At 35.7% G+C, this 27,940-nt stretch overlaps 1 protein-coding gene across 1 annotated transcript; it reads left to right on the forward strand.

Annotated features, from left to right (window-relative positions):
- Window positions 1-27,934, forward strand: ccdc171 (coiled-coil domain containing 171). Its single transcript, XM_073823613.1, has 23 exons — window positions 1-155; window positions 232-382; window positions 1,638-1,812; window positions 2,656-2,846; window positions 3,483-3,629; window positions 5,769-5,861; window positions 5,935-6,095; window positions 7,193-7,373; window positions 9,999-10,110; window positions 10,246-10,319; window positions 11,781-11,870; window positions 15,811-15,969; window positions 16,063-16,230; window positions 16,853-17,008; window positions 19,384-19,945; window positions 21,755-21,933; window positions 22,043-22,177; window positions 23,350-23,535; window positions 24,773-24,918; window positions 25,144-25,198; window positions 25,292-25,423; window positions 27,052-27,204; window positions 27,699-27,934. The coding sequence occupies exons 1-23, from the start codon at window positions 25-27 to the stop codon at window positions 27,816-27,818; spliced, it is 3,657 nt and encodes a 1,218-aa protein (XP_073679714.1). The 5' UTR covers window positions 1-24; the 3' UTR covers window positions 27,819-27,934.
- Window positions 27,935-27,940: the final 6 nt, after the last annotated feature.

Raw genomic sequence — 27,940 nt, forward strand, 5'->3', positions numbered from 1 at the left:
GAACGCTAACATAACATCAACCACATGTCCACCGAATCCGCTCGTCCACGTCATGGCAAACGGGTCAAACTTAAAGACCCTGTTTCCACCCTGCGAGCGTCTCACCCACGAGCCGTGGCCCCGTCTGCACAAAACTCACAGGAAGAGATCAACAGGTTCCTCTGAGACTTATTTGCATGTTTCTAACACGTTAAGAAGCATGTATGCCACCTCACGCTGTTGTGTTTACAGGCTCAGGGACGTGATCGATCGACTGCAGAGAGACAGACGGGACGGAGAGAGACAGACGGGTGATGATTTTACTCTCACAGCTGAGCTCAGGTGGAAAATAAACCAGCTGGAAAAGGAGAAACTGGATTTGGCTTCCAAACACAATGAAGAGGTTTGTTACAGTCAATCGGATGATAGATTAAAAACAAACCCATGCATTTGGCAGATGCTTTTATCCAAAGTGACTTGCAGTGCATTGCAATTTTTTCTGGAATTAAACCCATGACTTTATGAAATACTGTATCCACAATTCACTGCATCAAGAGTGATATCAACCACAATTTTTACATTCGGCTTGAGTTATTATATCATTTTTAATTAAATATATTAAATACAACAAATATCATTCATATCATATCTTTAAAAAATAACTTTTGATTTTTGCCAAAAATGCAAAAATAATAAACAATAAATTGTAAAAAAAAACAAACAAAAAATTGAATAATTATTAAAAAAAATAAATTATATTACATTCAACATGTAATTTTACATTATAAAGTAATATTAATAAATGTAAAATTACTGAGAATAGTGTAAAAATAAATCATAAGTGTAAAAAAAAATTCCTAAATATAATTAAAAAATTAAATAAATTAAGAATTAATACAATTTAATATTTAATCATGTAAATTATAATTTACCTATTTTTGCTTTATCTCTTTAATAAAATAATAAATAAATAAATAAACGTATTACCTATATAACTAAAACATTAAATATTAAATAATTGTATTCTTATTTTATTTAATCATGTAAATTTTATTAATTTACCTAATTTTTTCTTTATCTCTTTAATAAAACAGTAAGTACATTTAAAAAAAAATGTATTACCTAAATATAACTAAAACATTAAATAAAATAAGAATTAACACAATTATTTAATATTTAATCATGTAAATTATAAGTAAAGGTAATTATAAGTAAAGATCATGTTCCATGAAGATATTTTGTAAACTTCTTACTGAAAATATATCAAAACTTAATTTTTGATTAGTAATATGCATTGCTAAGAACTTCATTTGGACAACTTTAAAGGCGATTTTCTCAATATTTAGATTTTTTTTTTTTTTGGCATTTTCAAATAGTTCTATCTCGGCCAAATATTGTGCTATTCTAACAAACCATACTTCAATGGAAAGCTTATTTCAGCTTTCATACGATGTATAAATCTCAGTGTTAAAAAATTGACACTTATGACTGGTTTTGTGGTCCAGAGTCACATATAAAAATAAATTCTAATTCAAAATATTAACAAAAATTCTTATAGTGTATCACTGATACCAGAATGATTTTATTCACAGTAGAATGCTGTTCACCTGCAGTCGTTCTTCAGCATTAGTAAGTGAGTGTAACTTGTGTTCCTTCAGGTGTCGCAGTACGAGGCGCAGGTGGCACGGTTGCGAGCGCAGGTGGAGCGCGGCGAGGCGCAACGGCAGACGATGGAGTACAACGTTGCTGTGGTGAGGAGAGATGCGGCGGCAGACAGGAGAAACGCTGAGGAGAAGATGAACGACCTGAGAAAAGACAACCACAGGCTGGACGGTGTGTGTGTGTGTGTGTGTGTGTGTGTGTGTGTGTGTGTGTGTGTTCCAAGATATTTCTCAAAAGCACAAGCTACATTAAAGGAGAAGTTCACTTTCAGAACAAAAACTTATAGGTAATGTAGTCACCCCCTTGTCATCCAAGAAGTTGTAAAGAAACAGTTTTTTAAGGAAAGCATTTCAGGATTTCTCTCCATATAGTGGACTTCTATGGTGCCCTGAGTTTGAACTTCCAAAATGCAGTTTAAATGCAGCTTCAAAGGCCTCTAAACTCAGCCGAGGAAGAAGAGTCTTATCAAGCAAAACGATCGGATACTTTCAAAAAAAAAAAATACAATTTATATACTTTTTAACCTCAAATGCTCATCTTGTCCAGCTCTGCGTTAGGGTATGTCAAAAAACCTCATATAGGGTTAATACCTATTCCCATCTCATCTCATTGTCCCATCTCATTGTCTTCTACATCGCTGCAAATGTACCGACCTAGTGAACGTGCAAAGATCATCAAACGTCATGTGCAAAACAAAGTTAAAAAAACAGCGATGTAGGGCGTTTATGAAGTTGGAGGAGAAAATGAGACTGGAGGTTTTTTTGACATACCCTTACTGTCTTGAACTGGAATACACAGAGTTCAGTTCAGAGTTCGACATAACAAGCTTGCGATTCATTTGATGTAGTTCGGAGTTTTAGAACGAGCAAAACAGTGATCTTGGATGACATGGGGGTGAGTAAATGATCTGTGTTTCATTGCTTGAGACACCGCTTATTGTAAATAAAGGATTACTCACTGTTTGTGTGAGAATGACCATAGTATTTAATTGATATTGTGAGTGTGTGTGTGTAGTCCTCAGCTCAGAGCTGCGTCAGAGAGTGTCAGATCTAGAAAGAGCTTTAGGAATAACGCAGCAGGCACGTGAGGATGACCTTAAGGGCCTCAGCACGGAGCTGCATGAGAGAGACCGTCTGCTGCTGAGCGCAAATGCTGAGAACGACCTGCTGCAGGCCGAAAAGAGCCGACTAGACACACTGATACAGGTACAGAGAGTTTCAGATCTGTCTATTCATGTGTAAGTATTTTATATTGAGTTTGGGTTGCTAAGACGTAAATGTTTTGGGGGAAAGCCCCTTTTGCTCACCAAGGCTACATTTATTTGATGAAAAATACAGTAAAACCAGTGAAATATTATTAGAATTTAAAACATCTGTTTTTCTATGTGAATATCTGTTAAACTGTAATTGTTTGCAGTGATCAAATCTGAATTTTCACCTTTCAGTACTCCTCTTCAGTGTCACATGATCTTTCAGAAATCATTCTAATATGCTGATTTGCTGCTCGATAAATATTTCTGATAATCATCAATATTGAAAACACTTGTGGTGGGCAATATTTCTGTGGAAACTGAGATACATTTTATTTTAAGGATTCAGAGATGAATAGAAAGCTCATAAGATCAGCATATATTTGAGTTAGAAATCTTCTGTAACATTATGAATGTGTTGACTGACACTTTTGATCAGGTTAATGCTTCCTTGATTAATACAAATCTTAATTTCTTTTTAAAAAACGACTTAGTCCAGAGTTGTAGTCCAAATTTGCTATGCAGTGTGAATATTTAAGTGAAGTTTCAGTAGTATCATATTTGATTGATCCTTTTCTCTTTGTGTCAACAGGAGCAGAACGACACACTGCAAAGGATGAAATGTGAAATGGAGAGAATAAAGAGAGACCGAGAGAAAAATACAGAGAAACTGAAACATAACTCAAAAGAGCTGAACCGCAGCACAGAGAGAGAAGAGAAACTGCGCTCTGATCTGGAGGTGAGTGTGATGATTTCACAGATGTGTGGTTGATGGTCACTGCTGTCCAATATAAAGCTGATATATATGGTGTCACATTATTTAATAGAAAGATAATGATAGGTATATAACAGATGCATTAGCTGATATGTAAATAACACATGCATTTACGCAATTGCTGAAATACATTTTTTTTAACATAAAATTGACAAAAATAATACGAAAAATAATAATTTGAAAAAATTAAATTGATTTAAAGCCACAGTATGTAATTTTTTTTTGTGAAATATCCAAAAATCACAGAACAGTGTTATAGATTTTGCTGACTTGAATCAGAATCAGAATCAGAAAGAGCTTTATTGCCAAGTATGCTTGCGTATACAAGGAATTTGTGTCAGTGTTATTAGCTTCCAGTACACAGAGACAACAGCGCACAGACAATAAAAATAAGAGAATAAGAAAAATTACACATGTAAGCATAAATAGACCAAAAATAAAAATAGAAAATAATTTGACAAATGTGTGTACTTGCATTATCCCAAATGATTTGAAGAATGGATAAATCTAGAGAAATAAGCAATTTTAACTAGTCTAATGGACCCTGTTTTTTGAGGAAAACATTAAAGGATTTCTCTCTTTAAAATGGATATGGATGGCGCCCTGAAGTTTGAACTTCCGAAATGCAGTTTAAATGCTGCTTCAAAAGGCTCTAAACGATCCCAGTCGAGGAGGAAGGGTCTTATCTAGCGAAACGACCGCTTATTTTCGAAAACCAAATTGACAATTTATATACTTTTCAACCTCAAATGCTCGTCTTGTCTCGTCTCTGCGCAGCTCATGCGAAGTGTGTGTGATTCAGGTAAATACAGTTAGGGTACGTCTAAAAACTCCCACCTCGTTTTCTTCCCTAACTTCAAAATCGCTTTAGATTGCTGCAAAAGTACCGACATAGTAGTTCACCAGGATAGCTATTTTTATTCAGCTATCCTGGTGAACTTCTATCGCTGCACGATAGAAAGCATCCTTACGAACTGTGTCACAGTCTGGTACGGAAGCTGCTCTGTTGCGGAGCGTAAGGCACTGCAGCGGGTGGTGAAAACTGCCCAACGCATTATAGGAACTCCACTTCCAACCATTGAGGACATCCAGAAGAAACACTGTCTGCGTCAAGCACGCAGTATTCTTAAGGATTCCTCTCATCCCGCCCACAAACAGTTTTCTCTCCTGCCTTCCAGCAGGCGTTTCAGATGCCACAGGACTAGAACCAGCAGACTGAGGAACAGCTTCTTTCCCCACTGACACCTCTGCGCCCCTCACACACCCCTACAGTCTCCCCATTACCATTGCACTCTTTAATATTCATTGCACTACACTGTACATACCCATTTGCAAATGCACATTTCCATTGCACATATACATATTGTAAATCTGTGATAAATCTATATCTATACATGTCTTTTAGTAAATTCCTGCTTTAGTAAACAGCAACCTGTATATTATGTTCAAATCTACCTGCAATTTACATTATAGTTAATAGCAACCTGTATATTGTGTTCATCTATTTGTACATTCTATTTGTAGTTAACTATCATCTGTAAATTATGTTCACAGTACTTCATCTGTAAATATTATCCATAGTTTCTCCCTGTACATATCTCCTATAAGTGCACTTATAACTTATACCTTTATCTTGCACTTGCTGCTTATTGCACTCCTGGTTAGACCTAAACTGCATTTCGTTGCCTTGTACAGTACTTGTACATGTGTAATGACAATAAAGTTGAATCTATTCTAATCTAATCTAATAGTGTTTACAAAGTCAAACGCCCTTAACAAAAAAAAGGTAAACGCATTGTAAAACGTTTTTGACATTGAAGACATAAACGAGATGGGAGTTTTTAGACGTACCCTAACTGTATTTACCCCAATCACACAGACTTTGCATGAGCTGCGCAGAGATGAGACCAGCATTTGAGGTTAAAAAGTATATAAATTGTCAATTTGTTTTCGAAAATAACCGATTGTTTCGCTAGATAAGACCCTTCCTCCTCGACTGTGATCGTTGTGTGTGTGTGTGTGTGTGTGTGTGTGTGTGTGTGTGTGTGTGTGTGTGTGTGTGTGTGTGTGTGTGTGTGTGTGTGTGTGTGTGTGTGTGTGCAGGCAGCTCTGCAGAAGGTGAAGGTTCTGGAGCAGAGCGTGGAGTCGGAGCGAGCCGCACATCTGCAGTCTAAATTCAACTCTGAGATCATCCAGGTAACACACGTGTGTTTATGAACAGACATGTGCAGTCAGACTGCAGCTGATCTGTGTGTGTTTGTGTGTGTAGATGAGGATGAGGGATCTGGAGGAAGCTCTCGAGGTGGAGAAGAGCAGTCACGCTGAGGTCTCGTCCCGTCTGGAGCTCCTGAAGGAGAAGTTTGGAGAGGTGGAGAAAGCGTACGATCAGGAGAGAGAAAAATCACACGACACAAACCAGAAGCTCACACAGTAAGATCCTGTCTGCATTTTCAGCATCATTACTCCAGTCTGCAGTGCAGTGTTAATTTCATTGACCAATAATTTTTGTCATAATTTTCTTCAACAACATTTTTTCACTGACGATAACGAAACGAAAACTCGTTTTGAATGACAAAAACTATGACAAAATGCTATTGACATTTTCATCAATGAATAAAAACGAGACGAATATGTTAGTCAGGGACCATTTAGGAAGAGATTCATTCAGAACGAATCTGCTGCATGGTTATATGTGACCCTGGACCACAAAACCAGTCATAAGGTTAAATTTGACAAAACTGAGATTTATCCATCATATGAAAGCTCAATAAATAAGCTTTCTATTGATGTATGGTTTGTTAGAATAAGACAATATTTGACTGAGATACATCTATTTGAAATCAGAAATCTGAGGATGCAAAAAAATCAAAAAGACTGAGAAAATCACCTTTAAAGTTGTCCAAATTAGGTTCTTAACAATGCATATTACAAATCAAAAATTACGTTTTGATAGGTTTACAGTAGGAATTTTACAAAAAATCTTCATGGAACATGAACTTTACTTAATTTCTGAATGATTTTTGGCATAAAAGAAAAATCAAAAATTTTGACCCATGCAATGTATTTTTGGCTATTGCTACAAATAAACCCCAGCGACTTAAGACTGATTTTGTGGTCCAGGGTCACATATATGCCTACATATGATATTGAAATGCCTACTTGTGATATTTAGTTGACTAAAACTACTCTAAAACAATTCAGATGACTAAAATATGACTTAAACTAAATGACATTTTTGTCAAAAGACTATGACTAAAACTAAATCAAAATTTGCTCTCAAAATTATCACTGCTTCAGTGTCACATGATCCTTCTGAAATCATTCTAATGTTCTGATTTGCTGCTCAAGAAACATTTCTGATTATTGTCAGTGTTGAAAACCGTCGTGCTACCCAATATTTTTGTGGAAACTGTGATGCATTTTATTTTTCAGGATTCACAGATGAATAAAAAATTAAAAAGAACAGCATTTATTAGAAAAAACATCTGTATTTGGAGTCATATTTAATGTGATGTTGATGTGTTTAGGTTGGAGGAGGACTTCTTGACCATGAAAACTGATCTGATTGGTCAGCTGGATCGAGAGAAGGCTGCGTCTGCTGAGCTGATTGGACAGTTGGAGCGGGAAAGGGCGGAGTCAGGGAAGCTGTCAGTCAAACTGCAGGAGCAGGAGAAAGTGTGGACTGAGAGACAACAGGAAATCAGCCGGGTAAACTTTATAGATGCATAATTTGTATATATGTGACCCTGGACCACAAAACCAGTCATAAGGTTAAATTTTACAAAACTGAGATATACACATTATATGAAAGCTCAATAAATAAGCTTTCTATTGATGTATAGTTTGTTAGGATAGGACAATATTTGGCTGAGATACATCTATTTGAAAATCTAGAATATAAGGGTACAAAAAAATCAAAATTCTGAGAAAATCACCTTTAAAGTTCTCCAAATTAAGTTCTTAACAATGCATATTTCTAATCAAAAATTACATTTTGATATATTCATAGTAGGAATTTTACAAAAAAATCTTAATGTAACATGATCTTTACTTAATTTTCTAATGATTTTTGACATAAAAGAAAAATCAATAATTTTGACCCATACAATGTATTTTTGGCTAATGCTACAAAATATACCCCAGCGACTTAAGACTGGTTTTGTGGTCCAGGGTCACATATGTGACCCTTTCTGTGAAAACCCAGCTGAAGTCTCTTTTTTTTTTAATTTTTGTGATTTACTGTTTTCCACATAAAATCATCCTTCATAAGGTAAAGAACATTCTGTGAAAATAAAACCTTGATATCTTTAATATCGAGTAAGGCTATGTCAAAGATTGAAAACAGTGAAATGAATGCTTGAAAAACAACGTTTGTGCTGGTTATCTCATCTCTTTAGATTTTAAGACTACAGACAGAACAGATATATTTATAGAATTTTGTTTCCTTTCATATTAATTTTTTTTTTTTTTTTTACATTTTATTTATTTATTTTATTTAGCTGTTTTCCATGGAAGCCCGTTTCCGCCACTGAATAAAAAATAAAAAAGGTAATTGCAACTTTTTATCAGTCTTGCAATTCTAATTATTTTTTCTCAGAACTGTGAGATATAAATGCACAATTGTGAGTTATAAAGTCAGAATTGAATGATAGAAACTCGCACTTCTGTAAACATAACAGTCTGTTTTCTCCTCAAAACTGAAATTTATTACTCACAATCGCTAGTTTACTTTATTTCTTGTAATTTATATCCCACGATTCTGACTTGAAAACTTGCAATTGTGCATTTATATCTCACAGTTCTGAGAAAAAAAAAGTTGAGATGTAAAGAGAAAAAAGTTTTTTGTGGAGAAAAAAATATATAATAATTATAACTCGCAATTGTGACTGTTTCTCAGAATATAGTGTAATATGTGAGTTTATATCATTAACTCATGATTGCAAGTTTATATCACATAATTGCGGCTTCATTTCTCAGAATGTCGAGTTTATATCATGCAATTCTAACTTTATAACTCACAATTATGTGTTTATTTCACGCATTTGCAATCAGAATATAAAGTCAAAATTGAGGAATATAAAATCACAATTGTGAGTTACAAACTGACTGATAGACTGATATGTTCACAGAATTGCAAGTTTATATCACAATTCTGATATTATAACTTGGAATTGTGAGTTTATTTCACGCAATTGCGACTATTTTGACTTTATTTCTCAGAATTGTGAGTTTATATCTTCTAGGTCTCGATAACTTTTTTATTATGCTTTTATTCAGTGGCAGAAACAGGCTTCCATAGTTTTCCTTTCATATTGCCAATATATACATTTATTATATAAGTAATCATTTTTGCAAACTGATTTAATGTATTATGCTGCAGTTTTAAATGAATTACTTAGGGATGCACAAAAATAAAATTCTTTGGCCGAAGCCGAACAAAATTACACACTGAGTCGAAGGGCAAAAGCCGAACATGATTTTTTGTGTTTTTTCCCACATTTTTTTTTCACCATTGCATAAATAATATAGACTAAATTATGCTTTTTACAGTTTTGTCTTGCTTTTCAAAAAAAAAATTACAAAACAACAATTTACTTATATTATTATTATAAAATATAAATATAAAATATTTACTTAACACTGAACATTTGTAACATTCTAGTAGACATTATAGCCTACCAACAAAGCACGATTTAACTTACAATTAATAAGTTAGTAAAATAATATGATTTGGCCATTTTTAAGACCCCCTTCTTGAATCAGGCATGTGTTTTTAATGCACAAATAAATGCAGCCTCGCTGAGCAAAAGAGAACGATAGAATAAATGTATTAATAGAGCTGTTGGAATGATTATCATTTATTTTTATTTTACAGAACGACAGCAAAATTACAATATAAACATTTCTGAATGTTGACTTTTATTTTGTGGTAAACCCTAGTTTTTGCTGGCAGCAGCAGATTTGTGAATGATTGTCATCTTTGGTCTTTGAACCCTGGCTAAGGAGCTGCTGTCAGAATAAACACAATTGGTGTCTGGTGTATTAGACAACAGAACGTTCTGGAGTTGATTGACTAATGGATGATTTCAGTCATCATACAGTAACCTTTCTCTTCTCATGAAGACATGCGATGCGCTTCTAAACAGTCTCTCGCTGTCAGTCACATGTTTGCTGCAATCGCGTCACATCATTGTTTGCTATAATTTATTTAAAAAAGCTTTTTTTTGCAATTTTCGGCAGAATAATTTCAGTTGCCGAACATTCGGTGCATCCCTAGAATTACCAGCCACATCCTCCAGTATTAACTCTCATGTGTCACTGTGTGTGTTTTAGGTGCAGGAGGCTCTGGTGTGTGTGCAGCAGTCCTATGACAGTCTGTTGAGTGATCTTCATCAGGAGCTTCAGCAGTATCAGCAGCAGGGGGCGACACACACTCAAAACACAGGTCAGTATGAACACAACTGATGAACTTTGCATTAGTTTATTACTCTGAAGCTGCTTTGAAACAATCTGTAATGTGTAAAGCACTATAGAAATAAAGGTGACTAGACTTGGAGGTGTTTGTGTGTGTGTGTTATAGAGGATGGAGGTAAACACAACGCATCTGCTCTAATGGACATCCTGCGGAGAACACTACACTCTTACAACACACAGGTACAATATACACACATGCTGAATATACATTATATACTGCGTATTTAGCAGCACAGAAACACTAACTACCTGACACTGAGGAATAAACACTTTTTCACCAAGCACTTTTGTAACCCTGGACCGCAAATAAGGGCCATAAGGGTCTTTTTTTTTTAATTGAGGTTTATACATCATATGAAAGCTGAATAAATAAATATAAAGCTTTCCATTGATATATGGCTGTTAGGATAGGACAATATTTGGTCTATTTGTAAATCTGCAATCTGAGGGTGCAAAAAAAAATCTAAATGTTGAGAAAATCACCTTTAAAGTTGTCCAACTTAAGTTCTTAGCAATGCATATTACTAATCAAAAATTAAGTTTTGATATTTATGGTAGGAAATTTGCAAAATATACTGTATTCATGGAACAGGATCTTAATATCCTAATGATTTTTGGCATTAAATAAAAATCAATAATTTTGACTCATACGGTGTATTGTTGTCTATTGCTACAAATATACCGTGCTACTTAAGACTGGTTTGGTGATCCAGGGTTTTCCTTGAACACACCTTGCCACATCTTGAAACAATGCCATTGCATCTTGAATACGTCGTGCAGTTACTGTTATAAAATTCTTCTTCTGTTGTTGTTGTTTTGTCAGTATTGTAGTCTTAAGGTTTGTCCAGTTTTGAGGTCTATGTTCAAATCTCAGTCTCAGGTATCTTTTCTTTTTAAGATGATTGTTTTTTTATGAAACAGATAGATAGTATTCTGTGCATTGTTACTAATTGAAAATTTAGTTGTATGTAATTACTGTGACTAATTTTATTGACTGAATGAGGCATTTTGAGGCAAATTGATAACAAAGTAGTTACTGAAAACGATTGTTAATTTAATTCAAGTAATATACATGTGTGTATATATTTTTTAATTTAATGTTTATAATATTCAAATATTTTTTCTTCTGTAAAGCTGCTGTGAAACTAGTTGTAGTGGGATTTGATTATTAAGAAAATGGTTAAACTTAATCTGAATGCTTGTTGCCTACAATTTTTCACTTTCATTTATTTTTTGTGAAAGGCAGGTCACTTCTTGGTTATTTTGGCATCATTGAGATACTGTTATAGTTTTTATTAATGTTTTGATAATTTATTTTCTCATTTTAGTTAGTTTTTTTTTAATTTTGTTGTGTGTTTTTGCCATTTTATTTTTATTTTTTTTACATATGTCTGTAATTTGTATTAATTTTATTTTAGTTTTAATTATTTAGTTCAAAGTAAACTAAATGGTAAATGTTGAAATGAACTACATTCTGCAACTATTTTTAATGTTTTATTTTATGGTTTATTAACTTACTCACTTTTTGCTGTAATAAATCATGTTAAATTTATTTGTGTGTGTGTGTGTGTGTGTGTGTGTGTGTGTGTGTGTGTGTGTGTGTGTGTGTGTGTGTGTGTGTGTGTGTGTGTGTGTGTGTAGTTGCAGGAGTCTCTGATTGTGATGCAGAAGTTGAATCATGAGGTCAGACAGAAGGATGAAGCGATCACTGATCTCCAGAGGAGCATCCAGGTGTGTGTTTGTCATTGTTCTGCTGATCAACAGACATGATTTAGTATATAGATGAGAAAATGCTTTATGCTGCAACTAAAATGCCTCCTCAAAAGTTGTGAGATGTTTTGGAGGCTTGGAAAGATCATTCCTCCAATGAGGAACAATGAAAGCAAAGCTTCTGCAGCGGCTCCTTAGCCAGGGTTCAAAGTCCAAAGATGAGAATCATTCAGAAATCTGCTGCTGTCAGCAAAAAGTAGGACTGAGGTTTTCCTGCGGGTTTCCACCAAAATAAAAGTCAACATTCACAAATGTTGTTATTATTGTAATTTTTACTGTTTTTCTGTAAAAAAAAAAAGTAAGACAAAAATAATTCTAACAGCTCTATTAATGCATTTATTCTAACATTTTCCTTTGCTCAGCAAGCCTGCATTTATTTGTAGACTGAAAACACATGCCTGATTCAAGAAGGGGGTCTTCAATAAGTTAGTAAAATAATATTCTTTGGCCATTTTAATTAATTTTAAGAGGAATTGTGCTTTGTTGGTAGGCTACTAGAATGTTAAAAAAAATTGTAGTTTTGTAAAAATAATTAAATTAAATTAAAGCAAGACAAAACTGTAAAAAGCAAATATTGGCTATTTAATTCATGCAATGGTGAAAAATTGGCAAAATACATGGTGGAAAAACTTGAAAAACCGTGTTCGGTAATCAGTTTAATTTTGTTTGCTTCACTTTTAATAAAGACACATGAAGCACCAACTGAAGGTGGACGTTTGTACAATTACACTAAAAGAGCTCTGACTTTATTAAAAACTAAACTCTGACAACTAATATTGATCATGTTAATCATTTAGAAATGAAAGCCTTAGAAATGAAACCAATAGGGCTGTGACGAGACTCGAGACTGGGTTCACGAGACAAGATTTTTGAACTTTTTCTTTAAAAGAAATGCTCAATGATGAAATATATAAGGAAAAATTGTATTTTATTCAACTAAAAAACACAAATGCAAAAATATGTAGGTGCATTTTGATATGAACTTGTATGTTTGACTTAAACTTCTATTTTCATAAATTATATCCAGTAATAAACCTGTTTGCCAAAATCTGCATGATTCTGGATAAATTGAAAAACTATTTTCCTTTATAAATTGGAGATCACGATTCTGAAGAAAAAAATGATTAGAAATCTAAACAAAATTCTGTAATTTACTAATGGTTCATTGCTTAAAGGATTAGTTCACTTTCATAACAACAATGCACAGATAATGTACTCTTACCCCCTTGTCATCCAAGATGTTCATGTCTTTCTTTCCTCAGTCGTAAAGAAATTGTTTTATTGAGGAAAACATTTCAGGATTTCTCTCTTTATAAAGGATATGGATGGCGCCCTGAAGTTTGAACTTCCGAAATGCAGTTTAAATGCAGCTTCAAAAAGCTCTAAACGATCCCAGTCGAGGAGGAAGGGTCTTATCTAGCGAAACGACCACTTATTTTCGAAACAAATTGACAATTTATAAACTTTTTAACCTCAAATGCTGGTCTTGTCTCATCTCTGCGCAGCTCATGTGAAGTGTGTGTGATTCAGGTAAATACAGTTAGGGTACGTCTAAAAACTCCCATCTCGTTTTCTTCCCTAACTTCAAAATCGCCTTAGATCGCTGCAAAAGTACCGACATAGTGTTTACAAAGTGAACATACAAAGAAACCCAAACGCCCTTAACAAAAAAAAGGTAAAAAACGCATTGTAGGACAATTTTGACATTGAAGACATAAACGAGATGGGAGTTTTTAGACGTACCCTAACTGCATTGACCCGAATCACACAGACTTCACATGAGCTGCGCAGAGATGAGACAAGACCAGCATTTGAGGTTAAAAAGTATATAAATTGTCAATTTGTTTTGAAAATAACCGATGGTTTCGCTAGATAAGACCCTTCCTCCTCGACTGGGATCGTTTGGAGCCTTTTGAAGCTGCATTTAAACTGCATTTCGGAAGTTCAAACTTCGGGGCGCCATCCAGGGGCGTAGCTAGACCCTTTTTAAAAATATGCTGTGCCCCAGTAAAATCTCAAATTTAAGTTATAATTTACGTTGATAATCCCAAAATAAAGACATTAAGCTACATGCAACAACTGAATTAACCTGTGCCCCAGTAGAGCTTTAGGTCTAGCAACTCCTCTGGCGGCATCCATATCCATTATAAAGAGAGAAATCCTGAAATGTTTTCCTAAAAAAAACACAATTTTTTTTACGACTGAGGAAAGAAAGACATGAACATCTTGGATGACAAGGGGGGTGAGTACATTATCTGTACATTGATGTTATGAAAGTGAACGAATCCTTTCAAGTTTATATTTGAAAAAATAAATAAATGAAGGAGTCAGTTTCTCAGTAATAAAGACTTGTTTAACTATTGGAATCTCTTGAACGTATAATTCAATGATAAATACTTTTTTAAACGTGTAGTTGTCGCCACCTCCTCGCGGACGAGGATAAGCGTCACAATACATATGTGTCAGTGATGCGCGGGTTGATCCGAAATGACCCGCGGTTACGACTCATCCAAAAATATTTCTAATGATATTCTGGTCGCGGTCGGTCTGGTCGTTTGAAATAAAGATGCCAATTAAACATTTGTAATTTATATAGTACTAGACACACTTGTCTATGAAATACATAGACCTACACTTTATTGGCTGAATAATGTTTACCTTTTGAATGTTAAGCGTTATTAACTGTTGAATAAATGCTGACGCGGGACAAAATGCCCGATTTCCCAACATGTTGAACTGAGCAATGCCATTGTGCCATTTTAATAGACTGCTTCTAAACGCATATAGCTCAGTAATGTCAGCTTTATGTATTTTCTGAGAGGGGGTGGGATTTTTGTTGGTAAAGTCGGGGTAGAGACGCACACTTCGATTAGACTGGATAAACACAGTGTGTTGTTAAGAAAATGGTATTCCTAATAAATGTCTCCAATATTTTGATTATGTCCAATGCTTCTCTTTCTTTTTGGAATTATTAGACACATTTCAGTGTCTTTTCAAATGCCTAGGGCTGTTTAATTTCCTTAATTATAAAATTCAGCACTTATTTTTAACGTTTTTCAAGCAATAATATATAAATTATCTCATGTATATGCTTGTTTAAAACCAGGGATTAAAAACGAATTCCGAATAAAAACTGTATTTTTTCTTTACATTTCCAGAGAGCTAAACGAACGAAATCAAGCATTACTTAATAAATTCAAGGCACTATAATTTCCTTATTCATTTGATACAACTAGTATAGCTATACAATTAATATATAATAAAATAAAAAAATAAAATAAAATAATATTATTTTGTCATATTCGTGATTCCTGAATTCATATTATTTATGAATTTATATATATTATAGTAGAATAAAAGTTAAGAAAAAAGGAATTAGCTTTAGTCTCTAATATTTAGGGCTATATAGGATAATCTTTTTCTTAACTTTTATTACACTGTAAATCGAAATAAAATAACTCTTGATCATGTTTAACATCGGAGAATCACTGACATACTTTAGAGTAGCCTACTTCGAAAACGAAACTATTTAAAAATGTATAAAGGCAAGACAAACTAAATCACAACATGAACAATCTGTGTTTTTCTTGTAATCAAGAGCATTTCTTTTGACAAAATTACCTAATTAATGCCGAATGATGTTTGACAGTGAACGCATCTCCACCGCATACATTTTAACATATTAAATATGCGGGTCAGGAAGCGGGTCGGGTACAATATTTTCTTTTTTTATTTTGCAGTCCGAGTTAGTTGAAAACGTCGGTCGGGTTCGGGTTCTGACGAGACCGGTCAGATCTTGCGGCAGCGGGACACATCGGATCTCGCCAGATCTCGTCACACACCTAGTAACCAAATATAAAACAGTGTTTATAGTGTTAATCTGGTTTGTGTCTGTCTGCAGGAGTGTGAGTCTCGTGGTGTGTGTGTCAATGAAGAGGTGAAGCGGTTGCGTGCGTGTGTCGCAAACGCCGCAGCTGATCTGCGCAGCCTCAAAATGCAAAACACAGACACACAAACACAAATGAACAAACTCCAACAGCAACATCACAACGACCGCCAGGTACAAGCACACAGACAGGAAGTGAACATGAAACATGTCTGATATCATTACTGTGCTATTATTGGTTCATTCGACTGTAATGCTTGTGTTCAGGAGAAGCTGACGTTCCTCCACACGCTGTATCAGCGTCTGCTCGCCGGGTGTGTGCTGGTGACGCCGCCGCACAGCATGCTGGGTAGTTTCACGTGGCCAGAGCTTAGCACCGTGGTGCAGGAACACGTGGACAGGCTGACCTCTGACCTCTCTGCAGCCAATCAGAAGGTGAGAAGAAAAAAAAAATCAAAAATCATCTTTAAAGTTGTCCAAATTAAGTTCTTAATGCATATTACTAATCAAAAATTACATTTTGATATATTTATAGTAGGAATTTTACAAAAAAATCTTCATGGAACATGATCTTTACTTAATTTCCTAATGATTTTAGGCATAAAAGAAAAATCAATAATTTTGACCCATACAATGTATTTTTGGCTATTGCTACAAATATACCCCAGCGACTTCAGACTGGTTTTGTGGTCCAGGGTCACATATTTGCTACTCAACTAAATGTATGCACGTGTAACATCTGAAGCTGATTATGTTTCCTAATAGAGTTTAATTGGTTTAATTGTGTTTTAAAATAAAACAGGTGACTTAAAACAGCAATGTTGAATAGGGGTTGAATAATTTTGACATGGTTGTGTTATTAAAAAAATAAGTTAACTCAAAACCAGTACATTATATATTGATATCACTTTTAAAATGCCAGTGAACTGTCGTAGATGCAATGTTTATAAAGTCCTGAATCTTCAGTAAAGCTTGTATTTGTAAAATACTGCAGCCTTTAGAGGGTTGAATAATTTCAATTGCAGCTTTAGGTGTCTAACTGTTGAGTGTGTTTCAGGTGTCGCGTTTAGAGAGTGTGTGTGAGGGGAAATCAGCGGCTCTGGAGAGCGTGAGCGCACAACTGAGACAGAGAGAGGAGAGCTGGAGCAAACAGAGAGAAGACCTCAACTCACAGCACACACACCTCAACAAGCAGCTACAGCACAAGATACAGGTGCAAACTCACACACACTCAATCTACTCCATGTCTTCTGTCATCTGATTGACAGTTTAGGTTCGTACAAGGTACTTAAAGTGCTTAAAGTAATTGATTTAGACTTTGAAATTTAAGGCCTCAGAACCCTTTGAAAACAGCAGTATTCCTGAAGAGGTACTTGAGAAATGCTTGAATTATTGAGAGTCTGAAAAATCTGAAAAAAGTGTTATAAAATAAGCACATAATAAACATTATACCTTTTTGCTTATTTCAGTTCATGTCAGAAAACAGTCGAGCGTAGCCAGTAGTAGTGACAGTGTCGTGTAAACATGCCTGAAGATGCGACAAGAGGAACAGATGAACCGAATCAATTAAGTCATTTTCGCTGGAATCGCTCCGATTGATTCAAACTCGTGACTTCGATCATTCAGTTCAAGCTAGGGCTGGGCGATATGGCCTAAAAATAAAATCCCCGATTTTTTTCACAAAAAATCCGATTTACGATATACTACTACTTTTAGCATGTAAAGAAACCCCAGCTTTTCCACCATATATATGGGCACCATATATTTTGCAATATACATTGCAACTGCATCAGTGATCGCTTTCCACCAGGCCCCATTCTTATCATACCAGACACAGTAAATGTTTGTAAGACAAATAAATATGAGATGGGAGGAAAATATATATTTCCATGCTTTTCTCTTGCACTTATATCGTATACAAAAATATACAGTTTTGAACACAGAAATATTAAATGATTTAAATAACTGAAACGATCTGCCAGCAGGTGGTGGTAAGACACTGATTTAATTACTGAATCATTTCATTCATTTGATTCGTTCGAACGGATGGTTCATTCAGGAATAAAGCAAGTGACTCTTTATGAATGGGGAATTGAATCATTTCACTAGATTCGTTTAAAAACGCACGTTCATTCATAAACGAAACACCGCTGTGTTTGAGTGGAGATGCGCAGCGGCTCAGCTGTGACTTGTTTCAGACCACTTTTGACGACGAAATAGAGCAAAATCAGGCAATAGTGTTATAGTCAGACAATGTAAGTCACTTAATAATAACTTCTTGTTTATTTAACTGTTGTAATAAATCAATATCTCGTTTACAAACTCCCTTAAAAATGACTAAAAGCTGTCACTCGTCTTAGTTCGCAATCTCACAAAGCTCTATTATAATAAATGAAGCTACTGCCCATTCAGTCTCTTATTTACACTCTCTCTACACTTGAGATGCATTAGTCAACGTGCAAAACACATAGAAACCTTTGAAGCTCCACTCAGCGCAAACACAAATATGCTGGTCGGGTCAGTCGCACATGGTGCTCCTAAATATTTTTCATAGTCGTACGCAGTAGGTTTTTTTTGCTCTTGAACTGCTGGTCGCACCGGTGTGACCTAAGATTCTTTTTAGTCGCACCATTGAGAAATTAGGTCGCACTCTAGAGCCTTGATATGCAAATAATTCTCCATTGTCTTCAATCATCTCTCTACTCTGTTTATGTGGTAAGTGAAATTGTATGTACTGTAATGTAACAGGCTAACTTGCTAGCAAGCAGCTAATCATGTCCCCTTAGTGACTTGCGTTATTTTACCAGAATGCGCTATTTGTTTACCGTTCTGAATACAGCGGTTAATTAGGCGCGCCATCATGTGATCGGACAATATTGCCTCTTAATTATTCTGCCAGTGGTGCAATTACAATGTATCTAATATTTTTATTAAAAAATCGCGATATCTCGATTTAATAAAAAAAAATATATCGTCTTAAAACGTAAATTCGAATTAATCCAAAAAATCGAAAGAATCGCCCAGCCCTAGTTCAAGCGATTCACTAGCAAAAAGCGCTTGTAAAGATTTTAAAAAGCATGTAGTGATGGGTAAAACATCGGCCTTTGAAACTCCGAAACAGTTAAACTATTGCGCCGGGAAATGATTCACTCTTTCGAAGCGCTCCAATCGGATTGTGTATCGCGAATCATTTGATTTAGATTGAAAAGAGTTTGTGAATCATTTTGCAGATTGAATGATTGGAATCAAATGATTCGCGATACACAAACTTCCGATCTAAGTCAAATCATTTGTGGTTCGTGTTCCCAGTCCTAAACTGAAATGATGGTTTGCGAATCATTATTCAGATTGGGACTTTAGAGCCTGATCATCAGGATCTTTTGAGGAACATTCACTTGTTCATCTCTCAATTATCATTGGATTGCATTGCATTATATGTTTGGATCATTTCAGTTTTATCTTACTAAGACATATTATTGGAGATATATATTTATGTCAGTATCTGCTCTACTGTTATACATTTCTCAGTGATTTACATTATTAAATCAGAATTTCATCAGTTTTTGTTTCTTCATGTCTCTCTCTCAGGATCTCAGCAGGCAGCTGCAGCAGGCTGAGGGCCGTGTCCACTCTATGGAGCGCACTCAATGCGAGCAGGAACAGGAAGTGACGCATCTGCAAGGCTTGGTGAGCGCGTGCGGCCGTGAGGAGGCGTGTCTGTTGGCGGCGTGTGGCGTGTTGGCGGGATGCGTGCGCGGTCTGCACAGACAGGTGTGCGCGCTGGCGTGGCAGAAGGCCATGCTGCAGGAGCGAGCGTGTGACGCAGACGTCCTGAGGTCAGAGGTCGGCAGGCTGCTGCATGCACTGGGCAACGTTGGGGTCAAAGGTCACGCTGCACGCAAATTCCGGCAATATGTGATTGTAGTCATGGCGGCAAGTCGTCTGCGTGCACTGGGACGGAGGTCCACGGTGATGTTCAGGGTCGCGGTGGGTTTCAGTCTGCAGCCGCACGTGTTTGTGAATGAAGTGAAGCTCAGAGAGGAAGAGGAGGAGGACAGCAACAAGGTGATGAAGACGCTAGCGTCGTCTGAGCTGCTCGTGCTCGTACACTCATGCATGGAAGGAGTGCAGCAGGAAATGAAGAGAACCGGTGAGTAACGCAGACAGGAAACATTTTTGTGGAAAGAGGTGACGGGTGTTTCATAAATGTTTCTCATCACAAATCTGGTGAAATGCTGAAAACCTAAAAACAGACTTAAAGGAGTAGTTCACTTCCAGAACAAAAAATTACAGATTATTTACTCACCCCCTTCTCATCCAGGATGTTCATGTCTTTCTTTCTTCAGTCCTAAAGAAATTGTTTCTTGAGGAAAACATTTCAGGATTTCTTTCCATATAATGGACTACTATGGTGCCCCGAGTTTGAACTTCCAAAATGCAGTTTAAATACAGCTTTAGGCCCCGATCACACGAACGTGTTTTTGCAGTGAGAGGCGCCTTTTTTGAATGGTTTTCTGTTGGCAGCGAGCGTTCTGCGCGCTGCTTATGCGCCCCGGGCGCCTCGCGTTTTTGCCGCCTGCTGCGCCTCGCGTTTTTGCAGAAGCGCCTGAAGTTGGAAAAAAAGCAACTCGGAAAAACGGAAAAAAAGCGGAAAAAACGCCCGACGTCGTTCGCGTTTTTTCCATTGTCCAATCGAGTGAATGGAGAGGCGGGTCTTCTGTTGTGGTGACGAAAGTTTACCGTTGCTTAAAAAGTCCGGAGACTGCAAGAAATGTAGGAGAAACTTTTGGTGTCTGTCGTGGGTAACCCTGAGCTGTAATTTTTAGGGTTTCTGCTAATATGACATTTTAATTGACAGCAAAAACCAAAGATTTTAGAGCGCTGGCGCTATAATCCTTTGATTTGACTGACAGGACAGTTGTTTTGGTCGTTGCCTAGCAACATAAAAAAAACCGCAGCACACTGCTCTTTTTTTTTAAAAGTCACCAAAAAAAAGGCAGTGCTGTGCGCCTCGCGTTTTTAGAACTAAAAGACGCATTCGGTGTGATCGGGGCCTTAAAGGAGTCTAAATCAGGGGTTCCCAACCGTTTTTACTCCGGGGCCCCCCTCCTTCTCCAGTCCCCCCTGCTCTAAATGATCCCAGCCGAAGAATAAGGGTCTTATCCAGCGAAACAATTGGTTATTTAAAAAAAAAATGTAGAATTTTTATACTTTTTAACCTCAAATTCTAATCTAATACAGTTAGGGTAATGTCAAAAAACTCAAAATCGCCCTTCATCGCTGCAGAAGTACCGACCCAGTGTTTACAAAGCCAACATGCAAAGAAGATCAAACAACCTGTACAAAAAAAGGTAAAACGGCAATGTAGGATGATTTTGAAGTTGGAGGAGAAAATGAGATGGGAGTTTTTCGACATCCCTTAACTGTCTTGAACCGGAACACACAGAATATGCATCACAGAGCTCGACGAGAAGAGCATTTGAAGTTGAAAAGTATATAAATTTTAATTTTTTTTTTTTTTTTTTTTTTTTTTTAGAAAATAACACATTGTGTGCTAGATAAGACCCTTATTCCTCAGCTGGGATCATTTAGAGTCCTTTGAAGCTGCATTTAAACTGCATTTTGTAAGTTCAAACTCAGGGCACCATAGAAGTCCACTACATGGAGAACATTCCTAAAATGTTTTCCTCAAGAAACATAATTTCTTCACGACTGAAGAAAGAAAGACCATCTTGGATGGAAGGGGGTGAGTACATTATCTGTGCATTTTTTGTTCTGGAAGTGCTCATTTAAGTAATTTTTATTCAGAAGATAAATTAATAAACATTATTAGAACGGTTTCTCCTGGAATACTTTCTGAATTTTTATCATACGTTAAATTTAAAAATTCTATATAGTTGTTATTATCACTAGTGTATGACATGACAAAATAATATCAATTTGAATATGTGTGTGTCAGACTGTGGGAAGGACTCGTGTGTGGCGTCTGCAGCTCAGAGCGCGTGCAGGAAGTTGTTGGAGCGGCTGCTGTCAGGCGTGGATTCTCAGTGCTGCAGGCATTATGGGAAGGACTCACTGGCGCGGCGACTGGCTGACGGACTTCACACGCTCGTCAAACACAGCTACTGTAACAGCAAGGTACACAAACACACAGATGTAAAGAAATCAGCCCAGGATGGCAGGTTAGTAGGTTTTGTGACTCATCTGTAATATATATGTGTGTGTGTGTCTGTGTGTGTGTGTGTAGGTGATGATGGCGTCTCTTCAGAAGCACATCCTGGAGTTCACGCAGCGTCTGCATTCGGCTGAGGTTGAGCGCAGGAACCTAAGACTGGAGATCTCACGCCTAAAACGCACAAGCGGCTGTAAAGACACACACACCGTGAGTCACAGCAACATAATGAACACACACACCTGAACTAATGCAATGGCAGCGTTTATAAATGTGAAGTTGCATTTATTTGATCAAAATACTGAAGATTTTTTGAAGATATTATTATTAGTTAAAAAAAAATGTTTTCTATGTGAATATCTTTTAAAAAATGCAGTATGGACTTACTTCACTTTATAACAGTAAATATATATCGGTTCTGCATATCGGTTATCGGGCACACAAACATGCAAATAATCTGTATCAGTATCGGTTCTGAAAAAAATCAACATCGATCGATCACTAGTCTTCAGTGTCACATGATCCTTCAGAAATCATTCTAATATGCTGATTTGCTGCTCTAGAAACATTTCTGATTATTATCAATGCTGAAAACAGTTGTGCTGCACAGTATTTTTGTGGAAGCCATCATAAACTACTATTCAAGAAGTTTAGGCTATGAAAGAAATAATACTTTTATTATTTAACAATACATTAAATTGATGAAAAGCGGCAGTAAAGACATTTTTAATGTCGCAAAAGATTTCTGTTTCAAATAAATAACCAATATGCTTGACCAATATTTATTAACTTTTATAAAGTAAGTAAATGACTGAGTGAAGTACGTCTATACTTTATAGCCATAAATACACTGTATGGGTCAAAATGGCTGGTTTTTCTTTCATGCCAAAAATCATTAGGATATTAAGTAAAGCTCATGTTTCATGAAAATATTTTGTGAATTTCCTACCATAAATATATCCATATGTAATTTTTGCTTAATAATAAAAATGCATTGCTAAGGACATCATTTGAACAACTGTAAAGGTGATTTATTTATTTATTTATTTTTTGCACCTGTCTCTCAGCCAAATATTGTCCCATCCTAACAAACCATACGTCAATGTATTGTTTATTTATTCCGCTTTAAGATGATGTATAAATTCAATTTTTAAAAAATTTGACCCATATGAGTGGTTTTGTGGTACTGGGTCACATATATTCACAAAGATGACATCTGTTTTCAATTGTAATAATATTTTATTATTTTTGCAGTATTTTGATCTGATTAATGCAGCCTTGTTGAGTCTTTCAAAAACATAAAAAAAAGCTGACATTTCCAAATTTTTGATCAGTAGTGTATGTATATGTAAAATGTTTTGTTTTTATTGTTTGTGTGTCAGGTGTGTGTTCCTCTCAAGCAGTTTGAAAGTGTATGTGAGGAGCTCAGCAGTGCCCTACAGAGGGAGCAGCGCGCTCAGGCTCTGCTGCACGATCAGGCTGCTCAGCTGCAGCAACTGGGCCTCAGCATGGAGCTGCACACGGGGGAAGAGCTGGAGAAAGACCGCACACTCGCACAAGCTGTGCAGGTACACACACGCACATATACACTGCTGAAAACTCTCAGAAGTGACCTGGGTTTCTGGCTGTTTCTGGCTTCTTTCCATGAAGAAGTAGCCTTTCTGCCATGTGGATGCCCATTTCTGCCACTGAATAACAATTTTCAAAAGGCAATTGTGACTTTTTAGTCGCTCAATTTTGTCTTTTTTTTTCAGATTAAACTCTTAAAAAAGTTTAAAAAAGTCAGAATTGTGGTATATAAACTCACAGTTGTAAAACAAAAAAAACAAAAAACAAAAAACTGAATTGCAAGATACAAGCCTGGTTTTACAAATAGGGCTTAGACTAAGCCAGGGTTAGGCCATAGTTTAAATGGGACATTTAAGGCTTTTTAATAAACATGCGCAGTTTTCAACAAGTTTCTTTTAGTTGAAACCACTCAGACTTACATTTTAGTCTTGGAATAGACTTAAGCCTGGTCTGTTAAACTGGATAAACTCATAAATCTGACTTTTTTTTCTTACAATTGCAAGTTTATGTCATGCAATTCTGACTTTATAACTTGCAACTGTTACTTTTTATCTCACAATTCTGACTTTTTTTCTCAGAACTGTAAGAATAAACTCACAGTTGCAAAATAAAAGTCAGAAATGCGAGATACAAGCCTGGTTGCACAGACAGGTCTTAGATGAGCCAGAATTAGGCCATAGTTTCATTAGGACATGTAAGTATTCTTTATAAACATGCTTAGAAAAAAACATTACTGGTGTGCATCTTGAGACCAAAAAGGCGCTGATATATTTTAAGATCAGTCAGTGATCAAGTTTCTTTCAGTTAAAACAGCTCAGACTTACATTTCAGTCTGGGAATAGGCTTAAGCCTTGTCTGTGAAACCGGATTAACTCGTAATTCTGACTTTTTTTTTTCTCACTATTGCCAGTTTATATCATGCAATTCTGACTTTATAACTTTTTATCTCACAATTCAGTTTTTTTTTTCTCAGAATATGTTTACATGGCCTTAAATAAAATACATTTAGAATAAAATAAAAAAAAAAAAAAAAAATTTCAGTTTACATTTTCATTCAAGTAGCAAACATATTTTTTACGGATTAAATTTTAGTTTCAGTTTTAGTTAACTTTAATAATCCTGACGCATCATGCATAATATGTAATGCTAGTTAAACAGTTAAAAACCTGGATTATTCATGGCACAACAGAAATGAGAATGAAGTATGACTGGGACTCTTTCGTATCGTCTCATTAGAGTCTGTCAGACGCCAAGCTGGAGTTGAGGAGGAAGGATCAGTCGCTGCGTGTATTGGGGAAACGGCTCAGCCAATCACAGCAGGAGAACAAACAGCTACAGAACGTCATCGCCAGTGCAGAGAACACACTGATCAGCTCAGAAAAGTAACACACACACACACACACACTCAGCTTTTTGTCAACCTAAATGTTTAAGAATTTCCATTATTCTCAATGGGAATTCTTTATGCATAATGTAATTTCTCCTTTGTTTCTTGGCATTTTAGATCAAATGTGAGCTGGACTTGTTACTGACAGGTTAATGCAGGTTTCATGATATTCACTCAGGATCTTATGTAGGTTGCACTGTTTTTGCATCCATGTTTACAGGAGTAAAGAGTCTCTAATGAGCTACATTAAATCTGTGGAGGAGTGTTTACAGGAGGTAAGAACATACATTAATAAATATATACTTTGTAAAAATCAATGATTGTTTTTTTCTGTTCTGCGTGTCTTCAAGCTTTCTTTTGTTTTTCAGATGAAAGATCACGTCATTCTGTCTAGAAAACCCTCTTCACAGGATAATTTCACCCTACAGCTCTCCAGAATGTCCCTCACACCATCGGACTCACTAAGCATCATGGGAAACCCAGAGACAGAAGCATGTCAGGTACAAACTCTGCAAATCACATACTTCAAGTTAGTATGCAAAGTACATATTGTGCTAATGTGGATGCATGCGTTGTACCAAGTATGTATGCTGTTGCATACATCATTACTATGTATGCATGCTGATTGACACTCCTTTACTAAGTTTGCAAGTTTTATATGCATGCTGATGCATACTTCATATTATGTATCCTAAGTATTCATGCTGATGCATACGTCATACTTAAAATTTGTAGCATTAGTATGCATGCTGATTCAAACTTCTTTACTAAGTTTGCATGTTTATATGCATGCTGATGCATACTTCATATTATATATCCTAAGTATGCATGCTGTTGCATACTTCATATTTAATAATTTTAGTTATTATGCATGATGTTTCACACTTCATTACTAAATTAGCATGTTTTATATACATGTTGATACATATTTCATATTATGTATCCTAAGTATTCATTCTGTTACATACTTCATACTTAGTAATAAAGTGTGAATCAGCATGCATACTAATGCTGAAATTATTAAGTTGGCATGTTTTATATGCATGCTGATGCATATTTCATATTATGTATCCTAAGTATGCATGCTGTTGCATTCTTCATACTTAATTAAGTGTGAATAAGCATGCATATTAATGCTAAAATTATTAAGTATGAAGAATGCAACAGCATGCATACTTAGGATACATAATATGAAATATGCATCAGCATGCATATAAAACATGCCAACTTAATAATTTCAGCATTAATATGCATGCTTATTCACAATTAATTAAGTTTGCATGTTTTATATGCATGCTGATGCATACTTCATATTATGTATCCTAAGTATTCATGCTGTTGCATACTTCATACTTAAAATTTCAGTGTTATTATGCATGCTAATTCAGAATTCACTACTAAGTTTACATGTTTTATATGCATGCTGATGCATAATTCATATTATGTATCCTAAATATGCATGCTGTTGCAAACCTGATTCTTAATAATTTTAGTTATGCATGATGTTTCATACTTCATTACTAAGTTAGCATGTTTTATATACATGTTGATGCATTTTTCATATTATGTATCCTAAGTATGCATGCTGTTGCATACTTCATACTTAGTAATAAAGTGTAAATCAGCATGCATACTAATGCTAAAATTAAGTTTGCATGTTTTATATACATGCTGATGCATACTTCATATTATGTATCCTAAGTATGCATGTTGTTGCATACTTCATACTTACTAATAAAGTGTGAATCAGCATGCATACTAATGCTAAAATTAAGTTTGCATGTTTTATATACATGCTGATGCATACTTCATATTATGTATCCTAAGTATGCATGCTGTTGCATATTTCACACTTAATTTTAGCATTAGTATGCATGCTGATTCAAACTTCTTTACTAAGTTTACTTGCTAAGTATTCATGCTGATGCATACTTCAAAATAAGAATGCATGCTGAAGCATGCCAAGTGCATAATTCATGACACAGAACAGTCACTCCCTCTTCCAGAGCAGAATGTGGACTGGGAGTCTCATTTTGCATTTTCTGCCATACAATACTGATGAATGTAGTGTGTGTGTGTGTGTGTGTGTGTGTGTGTGTGTGTGTGTGTGTGTGTGTGTGTGTTGTAGCGTTTGGTGATGGTTTTCCTGGAGCTGCATCAGCTGCTGTGCTCAAAAATATCATCTCTGGAGAGAGAGATCTCATCATACGAGTCTCACATCACATCGATGAAGAGTGAACTACAGGACACCTGCCTGCGGGAGAGAAACAGCTGTATACCGGTAAGAGAGTGTTGAAAAAGAAAGTTACCAATGCTGAATTTTAGTGCTGATTATTGTAAATGAAAATCATATTTAGGTCATGACTGTCAGCTATTTGGCAACTGTTTAGGCCCATAGTATGAAAAAATTGAATGTGTGCATTGGCATGTCCACATCTGTATAAAAACTATAAATAACATTTAAAATAACACAAATTAATGCCCATGCGCATCTTTTGTGGCCGTTTCAAATTATATAAAATTAAGATGCTCTTCTTAAAACGTTAACAGTAACAATCTGTACTTTTACTGGAGTAATTTTTTATTATGCCATCTGTACTTTTACTCAGGTAAAATTCAAAACAAGTACTTATATTTTTACTTAAGTAATATTTTATAAAGATATCTGTTACTTCTACTTTGGTAAAATTGAAAATGGGTGCTTCTACTTTTACTAGAGTGAGTTATGTCTGAGTTATGTAGTCTCTGTTAACTCTCTCTGTTTTTTTCTGGTAGTTGCTTGCGTCCTCGTCAGCAGAGGTGGATTATGGGACATGTTTTATGTCAGACACTGCTGTCTCACTGAAAGGCTCACTCTCAGATCTCCAGAGGAAAATCAAAGAGAGAAAACACTGATGAACTGAAGCTGAATCACTGCGAGACAGACGATCACAGACTTCTCGTTTCCTGCGGAGGATGTGTAATAGTGACCACTGTTAACTAGTGTTATTAAATATGCTGTGGTTAATAGATGCTAG

This window comes from Garra rufa, chromosome 18 (assembly GCF_049309525.1).
Source record: "Garra rufa chromosome 18, GarRuf1.0, whole genome shotgun sequence".
NCBI lineage: Eukaryota > Metazoa > Chordata > Actinopteri > Cypriniformes > Cyprinidae > Garra > Garra rufa.

Bases quoted from the DNA above. Each gene is read 5' to 3' on its own strand.
- ccdc171 (XM_073823613.1), top strand. From the start codon at position 25: ATGTCCACCGAATCCGCTCGTCCACGTCATGGCAAACGGGTCAAACTT. The intron at 6,096-7,192 runs GTAAGATCCTGT...TGATGTGTTTAG, and splicing joins ACAAACCAGAAGCTCACACA to GTTGGAGGAGGACTTCTTGA. The intron at 10,111-10,245 runs GTCAGTATGAAC...TGTGTGTTATAG, and splicing joins GACACACACTCAAAACACAG to AGGATGGAGGTAAACACAAC.